Source organism: Callorhinus ursinus, unplaced genomic scaffold, assembly GCF_003265705.2.
Source record: "Callorhinus ursinus isolate GAN/ISIS: 27379988/994484 unplaced genomic scaffold, GSC_fseal_2.0 scaffold24, whole genome shotgun sequence".
Taxonomy (NCBI): Eukaryota; Metazoa; Chordata; class Mammalia; order Carnivora; family Otariidae; genus Callorhinus; species Callorhinus ursinus.
In genome coordinates this window covers 6906258-6932273 of record NW_027397086.1, presented here as the reverse complement: position 1 = coordinate 6932273, position 26016 = coordinate 6906258, and the positions used below count along the sequence as shown (strand labels likewise).

Here is a 26016-nt window from a genome sequence, read left to right as displayed (position 1 = left end):
CTCTCTCTCTACCTAAAAGCTTTTAGTAGTTGTCTCTTGGTCCACACCAATAATCCTTGAGGCATGGTCTTACACTCACTAGTGTGCTGAGGGATTCACTTATTGGCCCATAAACAGATCCAATTTTCTACCTTTGTGAAGTTCTTCCGTTGGAAAGTAAGAACAAGTTGGCATAGGCTGGCCCTACAAAGGCTTTACCTAAGAAGTTATAATCAAAGATAGCTGAAGGCTGTTCTTTAGAGAACAGACTCCAAACTCAAGGAATCTGCCTTATCTTCTGCCACTCCACTACCTGTGCCCAGCACTCCAGCCTAACTGCATCAACTTCCTGTGATTCCTTAAAGATTCATCTCGTGGTCTTTTTAAAGTCTGTTCTGTCTAGCAGTAATAAGAAGATATTTGGCTACCCAACCCTTCCCAGAATAGCTAATTCCTCCTTTTCCTTCAAGACTCAATTCAAACTTTACCTTCTCTAGGAAGGCTTCCTGAATGTCTTCAGTTCCCAACCACGGCTCCAATTCAAAAAAAAAAAAAGAAGTCCCTCCTTTCTGTACTCCCTGGGCATCCTCTGTTACCACTCACTATACTCTGATGTCTGTTTACACATCTGTCTCTCCCACTAGACTGAGTTCACAGTACAAAGGACCTGCCCACAGTAAGTATTTAAATATTTGTGAGACTGAATAGGTATTTATCATTCCTACTCTACAAGTAAGGCAATGAACTTTCTGCTGATATATCTTTAGAGACATTGAACAGCAAAGTAGTCTTACTGATTTCTGCCAGGCTAAGTTATTGACAACCTTGAGTGAATGACATAAAAAATCCTCTGGATGGTTCAGAACCAGAATCGGGTTCACTTCCTGTGATATCCTTGGGAACGGTTAAGGGAATCACAAGACGAGCTTTAATCATTATGTTACATATTTAAAATTTTCAAAGCACTTTCATAACCAGGCTCTAAAAGCAATTTTATGGGAATGAAAGCAAGATGGCTGCCCCCCCAACAGGAGATGAGAAGATCAAGGTTAAGTAGTTACAGGAACACTGGAAGCACTGGGCTTCCAAGATGGATCAGAAAGACTGAGGCCTAGAACTCACCTGGACGGGCCCAATGCTCTTATTTCGGCCTCCAGGCATGCCATCTTCTCTGATTGCTGGAAGGAAACATAAGTCAAGACGGTCAAAAGCATACCCACAGAAATCTAGGCACAAAAAGAGAACTTACTTGGCCAAAAGCACGAGGTAATAATTGGTGAAATCAAGATTAAAACAGAGGTCTCTCTGGACCCAAAGTATATACTCTTTCCATTATTCCAGGCTACCTCATAGGCAACAGATACTTCTGGGCCCCCAGGGCAATGGACACATACTGCACACCCTGCATGCATTTAATATGCTGAGCAAAGGTGACAGCATTATTAATAGTCCTGTGCACAGTTACAAATATCCCAACAGGATGATGCATGTGAAGAGAAGGATAGAAAGAATATTTCCATTTTTAAAGAAAGTATTTTTTATTTCCAGGCTAAGTTTGAGTCTAATTTATAGGATGAGAAGAACAAATTTTTTTTAAATTAATCAAAATTTTGGTCTGATTCGTTTCTCTCTCTATAAGCAGTCAGTAAAGGGGTGCCTGGGTGGCTCAATCAGTTAAGCATCAGACTCTTGGTTTTGGCTCAGGGCATGATCTCGGGGTTGTGACATTGGGCCCTGTGTAGGGTTCTGCACTGGATGTGGAGCCTGCTTGGGATTCTCTCTCTCCCTCTTCCTCTGCCCCTCCCCCTCAACTCATTTGTGTGTGTGTGTGTGTGTGTGTGTGTGTGTGTGTGTGCCTGTGTGTAGAGTACCAAGAGATGAAGATGGATGTTGGAGAGGCCAACTGGGGCCAGATCATAGATAGCCTTTAATGTTAGGGTAAGAGTATGGACTTCAGCAGAGGAAGCTGAGGATAAGATGGAATGCAGGAGATGGATGTGGTCAGGTCAGCATTTTCAAAAAATCTTTGTGATGGCCGCTGTGGAGGCTAGCTTGGAGGAGGCAACGTTAACAACAGAAGATAAGCTAACAGCATCATGTGAGAGTAAGCTTTGCTACATATACATATACATATATATGTACACACACATATACATGTATATATATATATACATATATAAATAATATACCTGCTTCCAAAAAAATTAACATGAAGAATCTAGAAAGTTCTTGGGGCAGGGTTGAGGGTTCCAAGCATAATGCTCAGTTCCTGTGGTAACTGAAAGGCTAACAGGAAGTTCCTTTTCCTTAAAGCAGACATCATCCTTGGTATCCTTAGAGGATTACACATTTCAGAATTAGACAAGCTTGGGTCTAAATCCAGTTTTTGGGACATCTCGGTGGTTCAGTCTGCTAAGAGTCTGCCTTTGGCTCAGATCATAATCCCAGGTCCCCGCAAAGGGCTCCCTGCTCAGCAGAGAGCCTGCTTCTCACTCTCCTACTTCCCCTGTTGGTGTTCCCTCTCTCACTGTGTCTCTCTCTGTCAAATAAATAAATAAAATCTTTAAAAAACTAACTAACAAACAAAATAAGAATATAGGGGTGCCCGGGTGGCTCAGTTGGTTGGGCGTCTGCCTTCGGCTCAGGTCAGGATCCCAGAGTCCCAGGATCAAGCCTCACATCGGGCTTCCTGCTCGGTGGGGAGTCTGCTTCTCCCTCTGCCCCTCACCCCACTTGTGCTCACTCTCTCTTGCTCTCCCACTCAAATAAATAAAATCTTTTTAAAAAAATAAAGAATATAAACAATAGTACTGGTTTGGTCAAAGACTGTAAAATTTGTGGAGATGGCATGAAACTGCCTGAAGTGTGGGAAATAATACAATGTGTCACAGTGCCTCTGTTAAAACAAAAACTTGGATCATATTTTAAAGCTTATAATGTATTCACATATATGGTATCACATTTGATTCTTGGAAGGTATACATTATTATTATCTATGTAGTTTAGAGATGAAAAAACCTGAAGCTCAGAGAGGTAAAGGGATTTGTTCAAGACCATTCAGGGAAGAACTGACAAGAGTGGGGAATTTTAGTTTAGGTCCTCTAATTCTTTGCCTGTTCCTTGATGCTATACTGAGCTAAGAGCAAGTTTTTCAACGGCGCTGAGAATCTTTCTTGTAGTGAACTGATTTAGAAAAAAAACAAAAACAAAGGGCTTCTGGGTGCAAGGTCACAGGAATGGTTTTGCTGTATCTCTTATCCAAGTCTGAGTGGCAGCAGCTATAGTTCTTCTATCTGCTTAAAAGAAGTACAAATACTTTTTCTGCTCTGGAACTCATGTACCTACCATTCCTCACTTAGGCTTGGGCAGCCAAACCAAACCCAGAAACAGAAAGGAGAGTAAGACACAAAGCTAACTACATCAAAGTCCTGCTCAAAACCCACTGGTGGCTCCCTTTGGTCTATGGACTCAACCCAAGCTCCCTAAAGCTTAGCATTCAAGACACTCCCATGATCTGGTTCTTCTGGGGTTCCCCATCTTCATCTCTTGCCACAAACATTACACTGTAACTACAGACAACTATCTTTTTTTTTTTTTTTAAGATTTTATTTATTTATTTGACAGAGAGAAACACAGCGAGAGAGGGAACACAAGCAGGGGGAGTGGGAGAGGGAGAAGCAGGCCTCCCGCAGAGCAGGGAAGTCAGATGTGGGGCTCGATCCCAGGACCCTGGGACCATGACCTGAGACAAAGGCAGACGCTTAATGACTGAGCCACCCAGGCGCTAGTCTTTGAACATGTCATGCTGTTTTACACAGTTTTACCTCCACACATGTTGTTGCCTCTACTCAGAAAATTTACAGTGGAAAAATCTGGCAACATCACCTTACCTAAGGGATATCACCTCAATCAAGTGACTCAAGTTAACATGACCAATAGTAGGGCAAAGCTATACCATGCGCTCTTGATAGAATGCACTAAAAGGACACAACGTCGCTGTTGTGGCATTCTTGTCAAAAATGCATAACTTGAATGTAACTGTGAGGAAACTGACAAGCCCAAGTTGAGGAATATTCTACTTGTCTTCTTCAAAATTAACAATGTTATTCGAGGAAAAAAAAAAGGATGAGGAATCATTTCAGATTAAAGGAGACGGAAGAGACATAAAAGCTAAATGTAATGCATGATCCTGGATTGGCTCCTAGATCACAAAAAATACACTGCTACAAAGGATTTTGAATCACATGGTGAAATTTGAATAAGGTCTGCTAATTAGATTACAGTATTATGCCATGTTAAATTTACTGATTTGATAATAGTGCTCTGGTTATGTTAGAAAACAAAGAGGAACAATATCTTTAACTTCCTCCCAAATAGTTAAGAAAAAATATATAAACACATACACTTTCTCTCTCTCCCTCCCTTCCCCTCCCTCCTTCCTTTTTCTCTCTCTCATGTTTGGAGAGAGGGAGGAGGGGAGTTGTTTTTTAAAAAGTTCTTAAGGGGGGCGCCTGGGTGGCTCAGTCGTGCCTTCGGCTCAGGTCATGATCCCAGCGTCCTGGGATCAAGCCCCACATCGGGCTCCCTGCTCAGTGGGGAGCCTGCTTCTCCCTCTCCCACTCCCCCTGCTTGTGTTCCCTCTCTCGCTGTGTCTCTCTCTGTCAAATAAATAAAATCTCTAAAAATAAAATAAAATAAAATAAAAAGCTCTTAAGGGATGCCTGGCTGGCTCAGTCGGAGGAGCATGCAATTCTTCATCTTGGGATTGTAAATTCAAACCCCACACTGGGTGTGGAGATTACAATCAATCAATTAAATCAATACTTATTTAAATTTGTAAGAAGCCTGAGCGTCTATGCCTTCAAGATTCTGCTCAAATATTCTCTGCCTGAGGTTTCTTGGTGCTCCATTTTAATCCTGGTAAAGCAGTATGGCAATGCTACAGAGTCATTCATCATTCTCACAATGCGATTCTATAAACATCAGCCTCTTCCAAGAAGTTTTCCTTAACTTTTTACTTTTTAACTAGTTGACTAGTAAGTTATGAGACAACAAAGTTAAAGGAGTTTTAAACATTCTCAAATAATTTCTTTTTTCCCCCCACATAATTTCTGTACTGGGTAAATTCCCTCATGAGGCTCAGTGTATCTTCCGCTTGCCGCTGATGAAATTAACAATATCTCCCCTATCCCACTTGGTGCTCTGGCCCCCCACCACAGGGAATCCACCAAACCAGAAAGCATCTTACCTAACTGGGTTAACTGGTAAAGGACACAAGGAAAGTGGGACTCGACAGAGCCCTTGAGGGGCACATGGTCTAATAATGGGGGGAACAGAAAGCTAGCACAAGGCGACTGGGGCTATGGCAGAGGGCAAAGGGGGCTGTGGAAGTCAAGGAGGGTCGGCTTTCTGGTGAGGGGTGGTGTCAGAGAAAGCTGCTTAGAGGCCGTTACAAAGAAAAGCTGAGCCTCCAAAGAAAAGTACATGTAAGCACATGAAGAGGAGGGGTACGCCCTCCAGGGAGATGAAACCACCTGTGCAGAGCCCCCCAAACATGAAACAGCACTGAGTTTTTGGAGAACTAGGAAGGACTGTGACCTGTACGGGGAGCAGCTCAGGGAGAAGGGGTGAAGGGGCTGATGCCAGTCACAGGGGCTTTGGGAACCATTGTGAGGAGCCAGAATCTATCCTGAAGGCTGCAAGATGGGTGAGCAGTAGGTGTCTGGGGCGTGATGGAGTAGCAGTGAAGATGGACAGATGGGGCCCAGCCTCTACTCACCACCCTTATTTAAATTTCCCTCACTGTCTTCCAAGTAAATCCCTGACTAGCCAAATTCCAGGTATGAAGAGATATCTATGTCCAGAAATGAGGGACAAGAGAAGGCTGACTCATACATGTCAGCTAAATTTTTTTGAACATTTTGTTTTTAAATTTCGAGGTAAGTTTAGACTTACAGAAGAGTTGCAAAAAAAAAAAAAAAAAAGGTGGAGAATTCCTATATACTCTATACCCAGCTTCCCCATCTGTTAACATCTTATATAACCACAGACTATTCATCAAAACTAAGAAATTAACTTTGGTATAATAATATTGACCAAAGTATAAACTTTATTCAGATTTCCCCACTGATGTCCACTTCCATTCCAGAATCCAATCTTGGATCCCACATTGCATAGAGTTGTCACGTCTCCATAGTTTCCTTCAATCTTTCTTAGTCTTTCCTTGTCTTTTGTGACCCTGACACTTTTGAGATTATTCTGTATAATGTCAGTTATTTGGGGGGCACCTGGGTGCCTCAGTCAGTTAAGTGTCTGCCCTTGTCTCAGATCATGATCCCAGGGTCCTGGGATTGAGCCCCACATCGGGCTCCCTGCCTTCTCCCTCTCCCTCTGCCTGCCGCTCCCCCGGCTTGTGCGTGTGCGTGCGTACTCTCTCTCTGTCAAATAAATAAAATCTGTGGGGAAAAAAGTTATTTAGAAGAATGTCTTTCAATTTGGGTTTGCCTGTTTTCCCATGAGCAGACTGGGAACGAATCCATCCCTGTGTGTATACGTGCCCCTACGATATCATCAGGGGGCATATGATGCCAGTGTAAATACACTGGTGATATTGACCTTGCTTACTTGGCTAAAGTGGTATCTGTCAGAATTCTCTAATGAAACTTACTATTTTTCCCTGTGTAATTACTAAATATTCTGGGGCTATGCAAATACTCTGCTTCCGTTTAAAACTATGCTCTTATTTTAGCATCCATAAGTCAATCCTGCCTACAGCAATTGTTATTGTGTGTTTTAATGGTGATTTTCTATTTCCCTCATGCCTTCTACACTTATTAATTGGAATTCTTCTATAAGAAAGAACTATCACTCCTCTATTCAGTTAGTTCTATCAGTATGAACTAATGGATATTTTTTTCTTTGGGTTATAAACTAATATATAGTTATTTTGTTGCTCAAGTTGTTCCAGCTTTGGCTATTGGAAGTGCTTTCAGGTTGACGTCTATGACCTTTTGATAATGCCCTGACCCCTCTTTTTAAAAAAAATATAGCACATTCTAACTTTCTGGCACCACCAGATGCTCCAGGCTCATCTTATATTTTCCCTACCTCAACTCTAGAATCAACCCCTTCTCCAAAGAGTTCTGATTCCCTTTATTGATATTTGGAAACCAGGATCTGGTTTTTCTAAAATTTTTTTTTCTAAACATGAGTACATATTGATGCTTCCAATCTAGCACCAGAGGTTTGTTTAGCCTTCCCCTTTCCTGATTTCTAACTTTTTTCTCTGATGCGAGAAATTCGACTCTCATTATCAACAATATATTCACTTGTTTGTTCAACCCGAGTATACAAATAAAGTAGTGACAGAATTCCCAACCCATAATCTTGACAGAAATAAATTTACAAACTAGACAGCTTTGTTTGTATACAGTTCTTTTTATCTTCAGCCCTACGGTATACAGGATACAGTCAAAACACTATTTCCCAAGGTTGGCTTCTTTCTCTCCCATTTCCTTCAGTGTGGCTATGTGATTTATTTGTAATATCAGTTAGATTCATTTATCACAGTCTACATTCTGTCTTTCCCTCTATACTGGTTGCTTTTAAACAAATTTATATACAGTAAAATTCAATTCTTTAGTGGCATATATTTCTATAGGTTTTGACAAATGCATAAAATTATGTCGAACACTACAGTTCCATATGGGACAGTTACATCAATTCAAAAATATTCAATGGCAACTGTAATTTTAATTCTGCTTTCTCAGCACCAGCCAGGAGGTGGCAGGGTTTCTCTCTGGGAGGCAGCCTTCACAAGGCAACTAAGCCATCTTGTAATGCACGAAAACGGACACAGGAAGGCAGTTCCCACCCCTCACACTCCAGGTGTCATCTTCTCCCTGCTATGGTTACAGGAATTAAGTTAAGCTTCTTCTTCCCTGAAATAGGAGAGTTTGGTTAGAAGCCCCAGAGTCTCACACTCCAACTGAATAAGCAGGATGAAACATCAGAGGGTAGTCAAGAAGGCAACCCATAAATATGCTTTGATAAAATACAGTGAAGACAAAAAAGGGAAATGAGAAAACGAGACCGAGACCAAATCATATGAAAGGGGGTAGATGCCCATAGACTCTCTCTTCAAGGCGTCACCTGTTTGGTACTGATGGCTGGGAAAGAGCGGGGAAGGGAGAGGACTCCTAGGCAAAGGAAAGAACCTGAACACAGGCAGGATAATGCGAAGCAGGTTTGAGGCACAGTAAGTTCCAGACAGAAGATGAGATTAGAAACACAGAGGACAAAGTTGTTAAGTTTTTAAATGCCCTCTTATAGGTATTTATCATCCAGTAAACACAGGGCATTCCATCATGCAAGTTGCTATGCCATACGTAGACATGTTGTCCACGTGGTTAGGTACAAACTCTGCTTGATTAATAACAAACCTAATAATTATTATCAATATAATCACCACTAACCTATCTACCGGTAAGTCATTTTACCTCCCCAAGCTGCATCTATAAACTGAGGGGAGTATTTTTTTAAAGATTTTATTTTATTTTATTTATTTATTTTAAGATTTTATTTATTTGACAGAGAGAGAGAGAGACAGCGAGAGAGGGAACACAGCAGGGGGAGAGGGAGAGGGAGAAGCAGGCTTCCCGCTGAGGAGGGAGCCCTATGCAGGGCTTGATCTCAGGACCCTGGGATCATGACCTGAGCTGAATGCAGATGCTTAAGGACTGAGCCACCCAGGCGCCCCTAAAGATTTTATTTTTAAGTAATCTCTACACCCAATGTAGGGCTTGAACTCATGACCCCAAGATCAAGAGTTGCACACTCCACCAACTAAGCCAGCCAGGTGCCCCTAAACTCACGGTAATATTTAATAATAGGTTTGTACATTTTCAAGGAGATAATGCATAGAAAGTGTATAAGAGTTTCTGATATACATAGTAATCAACAAATATTAGTATTATAAATTATAAATGACCTAAATTTATCTAAATGCTGTTTTATAACTTTCTTACCTTTCTTCCTAATGGGCAAGTTTTCAAAAGATTCTTCTTATCCCACATACAATAAAAAAACAGTCTGAAGTATATCTGGTTGTCTGCATTTATTAATGTGACAAAACCAACTTGAATAGTTCGCCAAATCTAACTCCTACCCCTATATATTACTATTATGAACCCCTAGTACCCTGCTGAGTAGTATTTTATATATACATTGTCATATTTAATCCTCTACAGAACTCTGAAAGGTTAAAGTTTTATCATACTATTTTAAAAGTAAGATCATTGAGCATTAGAGACATAAAGCAAACTGTGCAAGGTCACAGAGCTAGTCTGCCACCAACCTCTGCCTCCATTCTTTCTACTGAACTGTACTGTACTACCCTCTACCCTCTATGAGAATACTCTGAATTTCTGACATTGGCCCTCACCCTCTTCTGTATCCAAGTTCTCTCTGGGTGATTTCTACCCACGAACAAAATTTTGCCATCTGATTGCAAATGGTTCCACAAACTTCTACTCGAAGGCAGGATTTTTCACCTTAGTTCCAGCCCTACATATCCAAATTCCCTGGTGGACATTGTATGTGTCCTTCTTAGATACCTCAAACAATGCACTGCCAAGGCCAACATTTTGCCCCACCTGCTTTTTAGATTTTTTTTTTTTTCTGGTGGGGTCATTACTATTAATCCAAATCTGCAACTTCAACTTCTGGTGTTGCCTAACACCGAGTATGTTATCAACTCCTATCAGGTAAGCTTCTCCACATCTTCCCACATTTCCTGCCCCTCCGTCAGATTCTTCATATCTTTCTTCTGGATTCTTCTAAAAACTTTCTAGGTGGCCTTTCTGCTCTCCCCACACCAATCCATTCTTCAAAGCCGGCCTCCTGGATTAATCCTCTTAGAATATTGGTTTATTAACATAATCTCAGGCTAATGGCTCTTGGAGAACTTCCCAATAAATCCCAAATTCTTCACCAACCTGGATGCAGGTTTCTGGGCATGCCTAACCTCTGAGTATGCCATGATTCCAGCAAGCAAAATGATACCACATTCAGGTGACATAGTGCCTTTCTGCCTCTTCATCTAAAATTCCTACTTCCTGTCATCATGCTCTGAAAGAACTAGTGGAGTATATTGATCCGAGTTAGGACTTGATTGTCAGTTGGGGTCTTGCCAGTTGGAACCTGTGAATTCATTCTCACAGAATCCTTAACATCTCACTAGTCTTTCTCCCCACCTACTCTGGGAAATCCCTGTGGGCAGGAACTGTGTCAAATGTGTCTTGGGTTTATGAGTACACAGTACAAGACCTGGCATATAGTGGGGGCAGGTTCGGGAAATGAAAAATTCCATGGCTTAATAGCTAACCCTAACGGTAAAGTGATGGTAAAGTGGGTAGTCGAGCCCCAAGCACCACTCACCCTTCCGATTCATCCCCATCTGGAGGCATTTGAGCAGGCGGCAGTACTGGCATCGGTTCCTCTGCTTCCGAGACATAACACAGTTCTTGTCACGACTGCACCGATATACCCGCTTGTTGCAAATGCTCCTCTTGAAAAATCCCTTGCAGCCCTCACAGGAGATGATCCCATAGTGCAAGCCTGTAGCACGGTCCCCACAAATGAGACAGGTTCGTTGTTCAGCCCGATCATCTGGAACAGAAACTGAACATATTCAAATTAGAACACATGGAAATAATGGCTTTAAGCCTGCAGTTCTAAAATAAGCAACCTTGGTGCGCCTGGGTGGCTCAGTCGTTAAGCGTCTGCCTTCGGCTCAGGTCATGGTCCCAGGGTCCTGGGATCAAGCCCTGCATCGGGCTCCCTGCTCGGCGGGAAGCCTGCTTCTCCCTCTGCCACTTCCCTCCGCTTGTGTTCCCTCTCTCACTGTGTCTCTCTCTGTCAAATAAATGAATAAAATCTTTAAAAAAATAATAAAATAAAATAAGCAACCTTGCCCTGGGAAGATCAAGAACATCACTCTTTCCCGGCTAACTGGCAAACAGGGGTCATTTTTAGAGCCTTTGTCCAAGGAACAAACCCTTGCATCTACCTGCAGATATCACAAACACAGCCTATTTTAAAAAATAACTCATGCTCCTCTCCCTGGGTTTCATCATCACTTGGACCAGTATCCACGTCAGAAACTTGGGAGATAGCCCTGACTCCTCTCTCTCCCTCACCTTCCTCAGCCACAGCCCATCACTTACTTCTACCCTGTAGAAAGGTGATAAGGTGATTACTGATAATTTATGTAAGTGCCCAGCAAATGGCATATACCTAGTAAATGAAAGTTATAATTATTAACCAGTGAAGAAGTTTTAACCAGGCCCAGCCAGCCAACCAGTCTTCTACCTATTCAACAAATAGATATTGGACAACTATTCTATTCTAGGCACTGTTGTAAAAGGCATGGCTACAGCAGTGAATGAAAGTCCCTGGTGAAGCTTACGTTCTAGCAGAACATCTACTCTGTGTCCAGGCCCTGTGTTTGGTACTGGGTACTGGGTACTGGGTAAATCATCATGATCCCCACAGTCAAGGAACTTACTGCCTCGCAACAAACAAGTTAGTCAAAGAGGAAATTCAGGCTGGAATATAACTCTCTAACTTCCTCTTCCCTCAAATTTCACTTACTCAGGATCAAGCAACCGCCAAAGAACAGGCGTATGATAAAAAAGTGCCCTGGTGAACTGTGATGTCAGATCTTGCTAGCAGGTACAACCTCCAAGAAAAGGTTTTGATCAGAGGCCAAGGCAAGAAACCTGAGATTTGAACCACACTCCTAACAGGCAAGATATAATGATTAAGAACATATCCCAAAGAGTTTGAGAGATCCTTATTTAAATCCCAGTTCTGACACTTACCAGCTCCCTGAACTAGGGCAAATTAAGTTACTTCACCTCTCTGAACCTAGTTTCTCTCATCAGTAAAATGGGGATTATAACAGTGCCTACATACATAAATAAAGGACTCAGCACAATGCTTGGGCTACAATGGACATTTAATAAATGACAGCTATTATTTTCATTATCATTATTATTCTAACAGGTCCACACTTAATGTGATAATAACATTCCTGAAAAGAAAAGTATTTGAAAGCAATGTGACAGGAAGAGCCTGGCAGTACACAGGAGAGATGTAGAGAAGGCAGGAGACTAGCATTTAGGCAACCTTTATTATATGCCAAATTGGAGATGTCTTTATGATCCCTATTTGTAGTAGGCTGGATAATGGCCACCCAAATATATCAGGTCCTGATCCCTGGAACCCGTAAATATTATCTTGTAAGGAAAAGGGATCTTTGCAGATGTGATTAAGGATCTTGGATTGGGAGATTATTCTGGATTATAAAGGTGAACCCTACTTGCAATCACACATGTCTTTTTTTTAAAAAGAGAAAGACAGAAGGAGATTTGATATAAACGGAAGAGGAGAACAAGCATGCATGTGCACACACATGTACACACAGAGGAGAAGGCGATGTGAAAACAGGCAGAAGGTAGCCGAAGCCAAGGAGTGGCTTCCACTACAAACTGGATGAGGCAAGGAATGAATTCTCCCCTAGAGCCTCTGGAGGAAGTGTGGCTCTGCCCACCTTATTTTCACATGACTTTTGAACTTCTGGTTCCAGAACTGTGAGAGAACAAGTTTGTGGTAATTTTTAACAGCAGCACAGGAAACTAATACATAGTATTTTTTTCATACAGGGCAACAGACATATATATTAAGGCTCTTGCCCAAAGTCACACAGCAAACAGCAGTTATGCAGAGAGAAGCAGATACAGGAGACCACACAGTTAGGGAAAGAGAGAAAGATAGATATGGAACAAGGAATCATCTAGGTTCTTGAGGACTCTGTATTTCCTAGTTACAGACCTTTCCAAGACTTTCTAAGGCTTGGATGAACTTCCTAACTATGGGCAAATTGACATACCATGACAAACTGACATTCCCATGTTTTGTAATACAATACCTTCTTTTCTTTTTTCTTTCTCGAACTAACTTAAATGAGTTTTTGTTATTTGCAACTAAAAGAAATTTGGTTAAAATATAAAAATGGCCCTGGTGTAATAACCATTCTTTTTCTTTTAAAAATGCAAAGGACAAATAAATAAATAAATGAAAATGCAAAGGAAGCGCAAGGTAAACATTAGAGCAAAGTTACAACAGAGAATTAAAAAACTAAAACAGGAAAGGCCAAACAGGCAAAATGAATGACATAGCAATAGTACTATGTGTGGGATGTGATTTCCTGGAGTGCTGGGCTTGAGTTGCTGATTGGGCTTAGAAATAGAACGAACATGGAATGCTGTGAAAAAAATCTAGATTGGATACAGAGAATTTAAATTTTCTCATTTTAAATTCAAACCTTCAATATTATATATAACCTTTCTATATATTTATAGATATATGTATCTCACATTCTACCATATATAGGATACATATCATATATATATACACACATTAAAATATAAACCAGAAGTCTACTAGAATAGACTTAAAAATAGTTATAATTAATCAATATCTAGAAGAACCACACCACCTCTTTCTCCCTTTCTTCAGAGTTATGACATTACTGAGTACAGACCATAACTAAATACTGTGTTTTGTGTTGTGTCACATAATTCTCATAATCCCAAAGGTGGATATGACTGCTATTAGATTTTTGTAATTGAGAAAAGGGAGATCTCAAAAAAAGTTAAGGAACTTGTCCATTTAAGGAAGTGGCTGACCCTAATCTGCCAATATCAGAACTGGAGTTTAGTAACCTCTTCAGAAAGCATTTGTACGGCATTCTGTGCAGCATCTGGATCCAGGGCAAAGGACCCAATGAACAACAATCAAATACAGAACTATTAAGAATCTGCTTATGTCTTGTAACACTGCTTGTTCTTTTCATGAGCACTTAAAAGGCCACGATGAGATCAAAGACGAGGTGGGACTATTTCTCCACCAATGGGCACAGATTGGATTTCCTTTGAGTCCTGTGACTGCTTCTCTTTCATAGCTATTCTTACTGTCATTTTCTGTTTCTATAAGGAGCACTGGCTTATGCCACAGACCAGGAACTAATTCAGAAGGAAGTCTCTCAAAAGTACAGGAGAAAGGCCCTCTCCCAATCAACTGTGAAGCCCCTCAAAGAAGCACTTTACAGCCCTTTCCCCTGGCTGGCAGCGCGGAGGCCACATGATGCCTGGAGTTACTGTAAAAGACGTGAACCAGCAGGAGTTCGTCAGAGCTCTGGCAGCCTTCCTCAAGAAGTCTGGGAAGCTGAAAGTCCCTGAATGGGTAGACACTGTCAAGCTGGCCAAGCATAAAGAGCTTGCTCCCTACGATGAGAACTGGTTCTACACACGAGCTGCTTCCACAGCACAGCACCTGTACTTCCGGGGCGGCGCTGGGGTCGGCTCCATTACCAAGATCTACGGGGGACGTTAGAGAAACGGGGTCATGCCCAGCCACTTCAGTAGAGGCTCCAAGAGCGTGGCCCGCAGGGTCCTCCAAGCCCTAGAGGGGCTGAAAATGGTGGAAAAGGACCAAGATGGGGGCCGCAAACTGACACCTCAGGGACAGAGAGATCTGGACAGAATCGCTGGACAGGTGGCAGCTGCCAACAAGAAGCATTAGAGCAAATGCTGGGCCAATAAATTGCCTCGTTCGTAAAAAAAAAAACAAAAAACGAAGCACTTTACAAACTTCCCTCACAACATGTGGGAAAGGATCATAAAAACAGGAGAAGCTATTGCTAACTGACCACTTGGGTACCAGGTTCTGTACCAAGAACTTAACATGTTATTGTGGTGAATCATAAAAAATAAGGTACCCTTATTTTACAGAAGAGGAAACTGAAGATTATGAGGTGATACCACTTTCCAGCAGTCACCAGCTAGTAAGTATGGGAGCTGGGCTGGAACCCCCAAAGTCTATGAACCTAATCACCACATGTTGTGGCCACAGCAAGGCAAATCTATCTATACTATATGCAGGTAAGTCAGGCCCTTCCCTACTTGGGAAAAAAAAGTTAAAAAGTCAAGCCCTTTGTAAATAAATACATTGAAGCAAAATATCCCAATGGTGCCCTGCCAGATGTCAGATATAGATTTCTGCATCTCCTATTCTTGTAAAGAACTTGAAGGATACTTAAAGCATGTTTACATTCATTATCTCACCTGTACCAGGCCAGGACAAGGATTATTTTAATAGATACCACAAAGAACATTTAGTAAGTACTAATTGTGTCCCATGCAACATTCAAGAACTTTTTACATGGATGGCCTTACTTATTCATCACAGTAACTGAGAGGTATCATTATCCCCACATTACAGAAACGTGGAATCTTAGAGTTAGAAAGTACCTTAGAAATTGCCTTGAGCAGACCTTTACCCAAGGCATGAATTCCCTCTAGGATATCCCAAAACAAGGGGTTGCTCCACACTCTAATTGCACATCTTTAGTGACTCAATAAGATACTTCATTCCATTCATTTCATTTTAGACAGTTTTAATGATTCAGAAGCTTTTTCTTACACTAAGCCAAAGTCTGTTAACCTGAAGCTTTCCCCACTGCCCTGAGTTATGTGCTCATGGGCAAAAAATAAATGTATAATCTAACCTAGTTCATAGATCAACCATTCAGAGATTTAAAGGTAAATGGGGTTCCCAACTGAAAATTTTTTCTTCTCCTATTTCTTAATGAATCATATAGTATCAAAATCTCTTAAAGTATCCAGAACTGAACGGGGGTGGGCGGGGGTGTGGTGGTTCTTAATATAATTTAAGACTCAATTAGCTTTGTTTATATGTTTCTTCAGTTATCAATACCAGTATAAACAAACAGTATTTTATAATTACTGGTGCTGTAAAAATGCTACACATTTTATAATAGGCAAATTGAAGCTTAACAAGGTAAAGAACTTTAATTTTGGTTATACAACCAGTCAGCAGTAGAACTGGAATTAGAATTCCATACCTCTTATTTCCAATCCCCTCCCTACACTTAATTCATATCTGGTTCATAGATATAATGAACTATTAACCCACGAAGTTCTTTTTTTAAGATTTTTTATTTTTAAAGTAATCTCTACACCCAACATGGGGCTCAAATTTACAATCCTTAGATCAAGAGTTGCATGCTTTACCAACTGAGCCAGCCAGGTGCCTCAACCCATGTCTTTCTTACTCCATTCTTGGGAGGGTAAATGTTGAACCCAAAGGTAGGACTTTGTATTTGTCCTTGATCAATGTTATCTTTAGATAATAAATTCTGTATGTCATTCTGGCCTATTGAAATCTTTAGGGATCCAGTCCTGCCATCCAGTATACTAGTTATTTTTCCCACCTCCTTTTCTCCATATATGGTATTAGATTATTTTCATTTCCATCCTTAAAACAATACAGAATATGGCCTTCCAGCAAGCTGTTAGAGCCCCTTTTCCAATCTGACTTAACCATTATCATTCTGGAAATAGATGCTCAGTTCGCTTTGTCTCTTAATTAGAGTAGACACTCTAGTTTGGCTTGCATTTCTCTATCTTATTTGTAAGGATATCATAAACGACTGTGTCATATAACTCACTGAAATTTCAGATTCATACACCATGTACAGCATTCTGAAGAGTGAGACTAACACAAAGGAAATGTTCATAACCATCCCTAATTCAGCACTGTTAATCTATTAATTCTGTGTCATTAATCTGTATTATTCTACACAAAACACAGTGGAAAGAAAATCAGGCAAATAAGTACTTCAAATCGGAGACTATGGATCATAGGAACTGTAGGGCTCAGAAGTCAGTAAGATAAGAGACAGAGGAGTTGATGAAAAGCTGAGGATTTGAAAAATGATAGGTATTTGAAACTGAACAAGTAGTTTGCTATCTGCAAAAACAGCAATGGGTAAAAAATACTGTAGGAGAGGGAAGACTTACTAATTTATCAGAGAAGCTGAATGTTTATCTTGATCAGCAGTACTAGAAGGACTCAGATAGTGAACTTTGAAAATACCATTTTCTATAAATAGGAGCCCAGACTTCTTAGAGAAATGTTTGATTCCAGGTTTGAATGTTGTGCTACCTAAGACTAATAATGGGGTCATGTCAAAAGGATATAGGAAACAACATAAAAAGCCTCCCACTGGCCTAAAATGGAGCAACCTATGCATCAAGAAGAATAATGATAGCAATGAATTAAAACACTTCAAATATAAAAATCAATGCATTCACAATAATATTAAAAAGAAAAACCTCATTAGTTACCATGGAGGTTGCTAGGACACCAACTCATTTTTCCAAAAATTCACGTATTAAGGAAAAAAATCAAACATCAAAAATAAAAACTATTGGAATCTTTCTCTTGCCCCTGTCCCCAAGAGTAAAAGAAGAGAGGAGGGTGGAAACTAAGACAGTTTTTTAAGAACTTTAAACTTTTATACTGTAAACTTTAATTGAAAAGATTGAGACTAGGTGAATAGACCAGCCTGGTAGTCAGGAGAATGGGGCTGGGCGGGGAAGTTGAGTTGGTCTCAGGGTCTATGGCAAGGTAAACCTCAACCCAGGGATGGAAAGGGAAGAGACAACTGTCAGCGCTCCAAATCTCTTGAACATAAGCACTAGAACATAGAGACTAAGAACTTGGGCTTTAGAGTTAGACTCTTGGGCTCAAATCTAGGCTGTCAATTGCTAGCTGTGTTACCTTGGAAAGTTTCTTAACCTCTCCAGAGGCACCTCAGTTTCTAGTCTATAAAATGTGGATAATATGGTACCTTCTTCAAATACCTGTTATAAGAATCAAGGAATTAACAGATTGCCTATAAATGACATGGAGCTCTAGATTCTTCATGGTATTAGAATGAAACAGCTTTGTAAACTCCTAGGTACTAGACGCTATTGTTATTGCTTAACTGCCTTTTTTTTTTTTTAACCTAAAAAAAAACTTTTAAGAAATTAGCACAGAAGAGGATTATTCAGTTAGTCTGGTGGCAGGAGACGGTAATGACAAATTTCCTAGGAGGTGAGCTCTGAAGTATGATTACCAGTTAGACAAATGAAGGCAGAGGAGGGTAAAGGAAGAAGAAACAATTGGGATATAAAGTCATGTCTTAAATGGAGCTGGAAACCTCTCTCCAACTTGGGTTTCCTCTGAGAAGAATCTGATTCCTTTCTAAAACAGACAATACAAATATAGTTCATTAAGCTTTAGCAAGACTATCAAGATGAGTTACACAGAAATGTCCACAGATATATTATCAGGTTATATCCTACTCCTCTATATGTAAAAGAGTCCTGATCTTCCCACAATTTTGTTCCTGTGCAATATTCTAAAAGGAGCTTGCTGGGGCGCCTGGGTGGCTCAGTTGGTTAAGCGACTGCCTTTGGCTCAGGTCATGATCCTGGAGTCCCTGGGATCAAGTCCCACATCAGGCTCCCTGCTCAGCGGGGAGTCTGCTTCTCCCTCTGACCCTCTTCCCTCTCGTGCTATCTCTCATTCTCTCTCTCTCAAATAAATAAATAAAATCTTTAAAAAAATAAAAATAAAAAAATAAAAGGAGCTTGCTGGTCATTCATGATAAATAAATGTAACCATACATAAGCAATATTAGAAAAAAGGTAACGTTTGTCTTTGCTAGTTTTTCAAACCTTAGGAATAATCTTAAGATTTTTTTTAAAAGATTTTATTTATTTGAGAGAGACAGCATGAGTGGGTGAGGGCAGAGGGAGAAGCGGACCCCCTGCTGGATCCCGGGTCTCCAGGATCACGACCTGAGCCAAAGGCAGACGCTTAACCAGATGAGCCACCCAGGCGTCCCAAGAATTTTTTTTAAACCAGTAATTATTCTAGTTGCAGGTAACAGGAACTATCACATTAAGTTTCATTTCTTCAAATTTTAACACTCCTGCTGAGATAGATAAGGGTAAATGCAGAGCTCAATTGGGGTCTCTATGGACACAGGTTAATTTTTAGAGACAGATATGTCAAATTCAAATGAAATAATGAAAATGATGAATAAAGCAGCTGACATGGTTGGTGTAGAAAATCAATAACAACTGGAATCAGGCACAGAGCCCCAGAAGATCTCTTCAGAGCACACCGACAAGTGTCTGCTCAAATAAATGGATGTTCCCATCTCTACATCATTTAGCAAGAACAGTAAGTAAATGAGAACAAAGACATTCGTAAATTAATCTGTTCATCAATCTGACCAGAATTTTACAATACTTAGGTTCTTGTTTTATAAAAGTGGCAGGACCCCTTATTTATACCTAACCAAAGTTACACTGCAGGTTAAGTGTCAATCACAGACATTAACAGTAACATCTGGTACCATGACTGCTACAGAGAAGATGCTAATTTTGTTGAATAAATAAATGAAAAATGTAAAAGTGTAAAAAGTTTTAAATACACTGGCTTGGTAGTTAAGACACAGAGAATATGAATTCCAGCACTGCCACTTCCTAGCTCTGTAACTGTGGGCACATGCCTCAGTTCTCAAAGTCTCTCTATCAACTGAAAAAACAGAGATAACCATAGTACTCACTTCATGGACTTACTTGGTAATAAATGATATAGGTTACAACGATAATAACATGTACCCTGGCACTATGCAACAAGTTCTGTTCTTTATGCATCACACATAATTCACTCTTTCCTCACAATTCTATGTAGTAGATACTACTATTATCTCCATTTTGCAGATGAAAAAAATTGAGACAGACATAGAATAAGAAATATGCCCCAGGTCCCCTGGCTAATAGGCAGGGGAGCTAGGATTCTAAGCAGACAACCTTGCACCAGGATCTGAGACCTTTCACACTAAACTATACTGCTGAATACAATGCCTAATATATAGTAAACACACAATCAATGTTAGTTGTGCTACTGTTGTTAAAGACAAGTTTTCTGTAAGATTAGAACCTGATAAAAATTTGCAACTTTATGAAATATTTTGTACTTTGTTTAAAAAAATCCATCTTAAACAAAAGCAATAAATAGTGCTTTAGTTAAAAAAAAGTCTTTGATAGATTTCAACATTATTATTGTTCAACTCTTAGCAAACTGGGAATAAGAAAAAACTTGCTTAATATAATAAAGATTATCGAAAGAAACCTATACCAAGTATCATACTTAACGGTGAAATGCTTACAAAAATTTTTTCTTTTCAGATTGGAAGTAAGACAAGGATGGTCCATTGTCAACACCTTCATTCCAAAGTGGAAGTACTGGAGGTTCTAGAATGCACAGTGAAATAAGAAATATACAAAAACTAGCCATATTTCTATACCATCCACAAAGAGATTAAATTTTTAAAAGATGCCACTTACAACAGTACCAAAACAAACAAACAAAAAAAATAGGATGCAACCCAATAAAGAGGCACTCTTTATTGTAAGTTCTACGGAGAAACTGTAAAACAATTAATATAAAATATTTCTAAGATAAATGGAGGATGATTGCAGTAACTGGAGAGGAAGACTATGCTCACAGATGGCAAGTTATTACTCTAAAGATCAATAGATAAAGTGAAATCCCAACTCTGTGTGTTCATGTATAACTTGAGCTAATTGTAAAATGTATGTGGGAAATGCAAAAGAACAAAAACAGCACAGATATTTAAGAAAAACAAGACTTTACCATATATCAATATTCATTTTAAAGCTATGGTAATTACGATGATGTTTTATTGGCTCAGGGATAGACAAACAGACCAAAGGAACTGAATGAAGACATACCATACCACAACATAACTAGGCATATAATGGGATATTTAATTTATGACAAAGGTGGCACTGCAGAGCAGTGAGGAAAAGATAAGTCTTTTCAGGGAACAGTGTTGGGACAATTAATCTACAAGGAAAGAAAATTAAACTTGACCCTACCTCACACCACGCAAAATATTTAATCCCAACTAGAATAAAGACCCAAATACCAAAAGCAAAATAATATACCTCTCAGAAGATAATAAAAACAAATCTTCACGATTTTGGGTTAGGAAGAGATTTTTTTTTTTTTAAAGATTTTTTTATTTATTCATGACAGACAGAAAGAGAGAGAGAAGAGAAGCAGAGGGAGAAGCAGACTCCCAAGGAGCAGGGAGCCCGATGCGGGACTCGATCCCGGGACCCTGGGATCATGACCTGAGCCGAAGGCAGACGCTTAACCATCTGAGCCACCCAGGCGCCCAGGAAGAGATTTTTAAAATAGTCCACAAAAAGCACTAATCATAAAGGAAAACTTTAATAAAATTAGACTACATTAAAATGAAGAATGTTCAGAGTGAAAAGGCAAGCCACACTGTGCAAGAAGATATATGCAATACATACAACCTACAAAGAAGTCATATTCAAAATACGTAAAACTCCTATACAGCATTAAGAGAAATGTAAACCAGTAGAAAATTGGGCAAGAAACCTGAACAAGCATTTCACAGAGGAGACTATCCACATCATCAATAAACTTAAGAAAAGATGTTCAAACCTATTAGTAATCAAGGCTATGCAAATTAAAACCACAATGACATACCAATGGCTAAAAAAAAAAAGACTTCAAGTTATGGTGGCAATTTGGAAAAACTAACTTTCATGTTATTGGTAGAAGTGTTTATTGGTACAACTACTATATAAAACACTGTGTCATTATTAATGTTGAAGATATACCTCTCTTATGACCCATTCCCAGATATATATGACCCAACAGAAATGCATGCACATGTGTATGAATGGACAAATTTGAGGATGTTCATAATGACAAGCTTTGTCAAAGCCGCAATTAAAAATAACCCAAATATGGGGCTCCTGGGTGGCTCAGTCAGTTGAGTGTCTGCCTTCGATTCAGGTCCTGTGATCCTGGGGTCCTGGGATGAGCCCCACAGGCTCCCTGATCAGTGGGGAGTCTGCTTCGTCCTCTTCCCTCTGCCCTTCCACCCCCCAGCTCATGCTCACACTTGCTCTTTCTCTCTCTCAAATAAATAAATGAAATCTTTAAAAAAAATAATGCAAATATTTATCAGTATTACTACAGTGTCATTCATACAATGTAATACTATACAGCTGTAAAAGTATTTGAACTACTGCAACAACATGGATGACTAGCACAAACATTGTTAGGTAAAAGAAGCCAGATGGAATAAAAACCCCAAAAAACAAACTATTCATAGGATTCCATTCGTATTAAGTAAGTTAAAACAACAACAACAATAAAAACAGGCTCCAACAATAATAGAGAACAGTGCTGGGGTGGAGAGGAGCTTTTGAATCCTGGCAATGTTCTATTTCTTGACTTGGGTGATGCTTGCTTTATATTAATTCATTAAGCTGTAAAACTGTGTTTTATGTACTTTTCCCCAATGGTTATATTTCACAGTAAAAAAAGTTGAAAACAAAAGATAAAAGGGCATTTCAGGTAAGGGAAAGGAATCAGCCATGGCAAAAAAAAAAAAAAAAAAAGGAAAACAAATATAAGGTGTGTTTGGGAAACTACGTAGGCATATAATTTAGCAGAGAGATCTTATAGAAGAATGGTCAGAGAGAAGTCTAGAAAACTGTTTGGAATAGATTGTAATTTATTTTATCCTACTGATAAAAAGACTATTGAGATTTTTAGAGGTGCCTGGGTGGCTCAGTCAGTTAAGCATCTGCCTTCAGCTCAGGTCATAATCTCAGGGTCCTGGGATCAGGTCCTGGAATGGAGCCCACATTGGGCGCCCTGCTCAGCGGGGAGTCTGCTTCTCCCTCTCCCTCTGCTCACCAACGCCACCTGTGCTCTCTCTCTCAAATAAATCAATAAAATCTTTAAAAAAAAAAAAGACTACTGAGATTTTTTAAATGGAGATACGTCTGGATCATAGTATTTTAGGAATATTAATCTCACAATGATGTGCAGGTTGCAACAAGATGAATGGCATGGGCTACAGGTAACAGGAATGGGGAAAGGGTCAAAAATGAACTTGAGGTTCTACACCAAGGTGGCTGTGAGAAATGTGGTATCACTAAAAGAAAAGAGGAAAGTAAAAGCTGTGTGAGGGACAAAATCATACTCTCTTTTAAGAGAGGATGATAGGTGAGTCAAGTATAAATATTTCAAAGGCAGTTATTTAGAGGACAATGATTAAAGCTAGGATGAAAAATCTGGGAGTCAACACATGGAAAAATTAAAGCTATGTCAGTAGATTAGAACTCTATGAGATATAGGGGAAGGTAAGAAGTTAGGGAATGAAGTGAGATGACATGATCAAAGAAGACATAGATGGAATATAAATCCATGATTAAGAGAAAGATAAGAAACAAAAGGGTTTCATAAAGAAGAGAGTACCGTCAAATGCAATGCAGGTCAAAAAGTGTGAGGAAGAAGAAAAGGCTCAAAAGGTCACCACTAATAAAATTTTCAGTAAACTGATTAGAACAAAAATCATACTGAGTTAAAAACGGGTGAGTGGTGGGGCGCCTGACTGGCTGAGGCAGAAGAGCATGTGACTCTTGATCTCAGGGTTGTAAGTTCAAGCCTTACACTGGGTGTAGAGATTACTTAAAAAATAAAATCTCAAACAAAAATTGTTGAGTGGTAAATAAATAAAATAAGCAGTGTTTTATTGAGTCACTCCATTTAAAACTAATAGAAGAACATTTTGTAGGAAGAAGCAACAGCTTTTAAACAGATGTTAATTTTTTTTAACTATTTAGGGGAGATTCATATGCATTTAAAGAAGATAAACAGGGGCGCCTGGGTGGCTCAGTTGGTTAAGCGACTGCCTACGGCTCGGGTCATGATCCTGGAGTCCTGGTATCGAGTCCCACATCGGGCTCCCTGCTTGGCGGGGAGTCTGCTTTTCCCTCTGACCCTCTTCCCTCTCGTGCTCTCTCTCATTCTCTCTCTCTCAAATAAATAAATAAAATCTTTAAAAATAAATAAATAAAGAAGATAAACATAAGAACAAAGGCTTTTTTTTATTTTTTAAGACTTTACTTATTTGACAGAGAGACAGAGAGACAGAGAGAGAGAGTGTGTGCGCGTAAGAGCACAAGCTGGGGAGCTGTAGAGAGAGAGAGGGAGAAGCAGGCTCCCTATTGAGCAGAGAGCCCGATATGGGGCTCGATCCCAGAACCCCGGGATCATGACATCAGCCCAAGGCAGACACTTAAACAACTGAGCCACCCAGGCGCCCCTAAGATTTTATTTTTAAGTAATCACTACACTCAACCTGGGGCTCAAACTTATAGCCCCAAGATCAAGAGTCTCATGCTCCACCAACTGAGACAGCCAGGCGCCCCAAGAACATAGGCTTTTAAGAGAAGAATGAACTATAATTCAGACATATGTTCAAAATAAAAACCTGTATGAAAAGTAAAAAGTTTAACATTTAAATCTTTCTTATTATTTTATTTTTACTAAGAAAAAGATAAGTTACTTGGGCACAATCAGAAAAGTAAAGTGATTCACCCAAGGTCACAAAGTGAGTCAAGTGATGGAGCTGTTTCAACCTTACTACAACCTTACTACTTTTCCAAAGACAGACCTCCCATTAAGAGAAGGATGGTATATATCAAAATTGAGCCTCAGGGTTAACTGCTGCCTTTTTCCCCCCAAACCAAAGAAACAACAGGTCAACAAAGAACTAACTAGATGTATTCTTACCATCCTGTGAGTGATCACTTAGTACCTCCATACAGCAACTAGTTCTACTTTAATTTGGGTAAGTAGAGAAGAAAGCCTGTTACAAAATTTCTCTTGCACTCATCTCTCCTCTCAGCCCCACTGTTACAAAAATACCTCCCCCACACCAAGAAGGGCATTTTACTCATTCCAAGGGCTCAGGTTACGCAAATTACAACTGGAACTGATTTTTATCAAAACCTGCTTTTCAGACTGTGATGAAGGCCAGATTTAGGAAATGGAGAGTACAGCTGCTTACTTGGCCAAAATTATACTGACAACTAAGGCAATTTGGAACTTGCCTAGCTAAAAGGTATTTAAAACAAAGGGTATTTAAAACAATTTCAGCTTGATTACTGGTTCTAACTCCTCTGATCAGCTGCACATTCTTCTAAGTACTACTGACTCCACTCAGTTTCATTGGTCACCACCATCTGAAATGAAGTCCTTGAAATTAGGAAGAGGTACCCTCAAAATTTCATCTGAAAACATAGAATTTAAACAGAAATGTGAAAATCCTAAGAATTCTCCTCTGCTGCACAAACCACTATAAAAATCCATTTCCAGAGGCCACATGTGGAGTACCTCAGAGGACATTTCTAAAAAGTATTGTCAGTTGAATGAAAACAAGTGAGCAATTCACAAGATTGGTATGAACTGAATGTTTAGGAGTTATCCTTACAGGTCACCGAATAAAAGAGGGGAAAAAGAAAAAGAGGGGTGCCTGGCTGGCTCAGTTAGTGGAGCATGCAACTCTTGAACTTGGGGTTGTGAGTTTGAGACCCCTGCTGACGGTAGAGCTTCCTTTATTTTTATTTTTAAAGATTGTATTTATTTATTTGACAGAGAGAGACACAGCGAGAGAGGGAATACAAGCAGGGGGAGTGGGAGAGGGAGAAGCAGGCTTCCTGCTGAGCCAGGAGGCCGATGCGGGGCTTGATCCCAGGACCCTGGGATCATGACCTGAGCTGAAGGCAGACGCTTAAGGACTGAGCCACCCAGGTGCCCCTGTAGAGCTTACTTAAAAAAAAAAAAAAGACCAAAGAAAATGTTACCGTCATTAACTGCTTAGGTCTGAAAACAAAGATGAAATGGTTCACAAATTACAATTAGCTGAAGCCACAGGAAATGAATCCAGGGAAAATGCTACCCCATCATTCAACAGGTGGGGCCAAGAAAATAAAAATTCAGACCACAGTCCCTAGTTTCTTCCTATCTCTTATGTGTAGGAACCTTCGAATTAGGAATCAAGTTTCTATTTGTGGTGAAACAGTTTTCATATTCCCGTAAATTCAGGTTTTCCAGATGGAGATAAGGAACCTGCAAATCTGTGGTTTGTCCTATTTGGATTGCTACTGGGACCTTTTAAGGATCCCT

At 39.8% G+C, this 26016-nt stretch overlaps 1 protein-coding gene and 1 pseudogene across 5 annotated transcripts in view; one reads left to right on the top strand and one right to left on the bottom strand.

Annotated features, from left to right (window-relative positions):
* NR6A1 (nuclear receptor subfamily 6 group A member 1) overlaps positions 1–26016 on the bottom strand; it is a 222642-nt gene that overhangs the window by 24244 nt on the left and 172382 nt on the right. For all 5 annotated transcript variants that reach the window (XR_012382199.1, XM_025888328.2, XM_025888329.2 and 2 more), the window contains 2 exons: positions 10417–10659; positions 1102–1157 (listed from right to left, as the gene is read on the bottom strand). Coding sequence is in view for 4 of the 5 variants with exons in the window: in XM_025888328.2 (XP_025744113.1) it covers positions 1102–1157; positions 10417–10659 (299 nt within the window). In the remaining variant the exon portion in view is untranslated. The remainder of the gene's footprint in view (positions 1–1101; positions 1158–10416; positions 10660–26016) is intronic.
* LOC112836519 (small ribosomal subunit protein eS19 pseudogene) lies at positions 14146–14687 on the top strand (annotated as a pseudogene).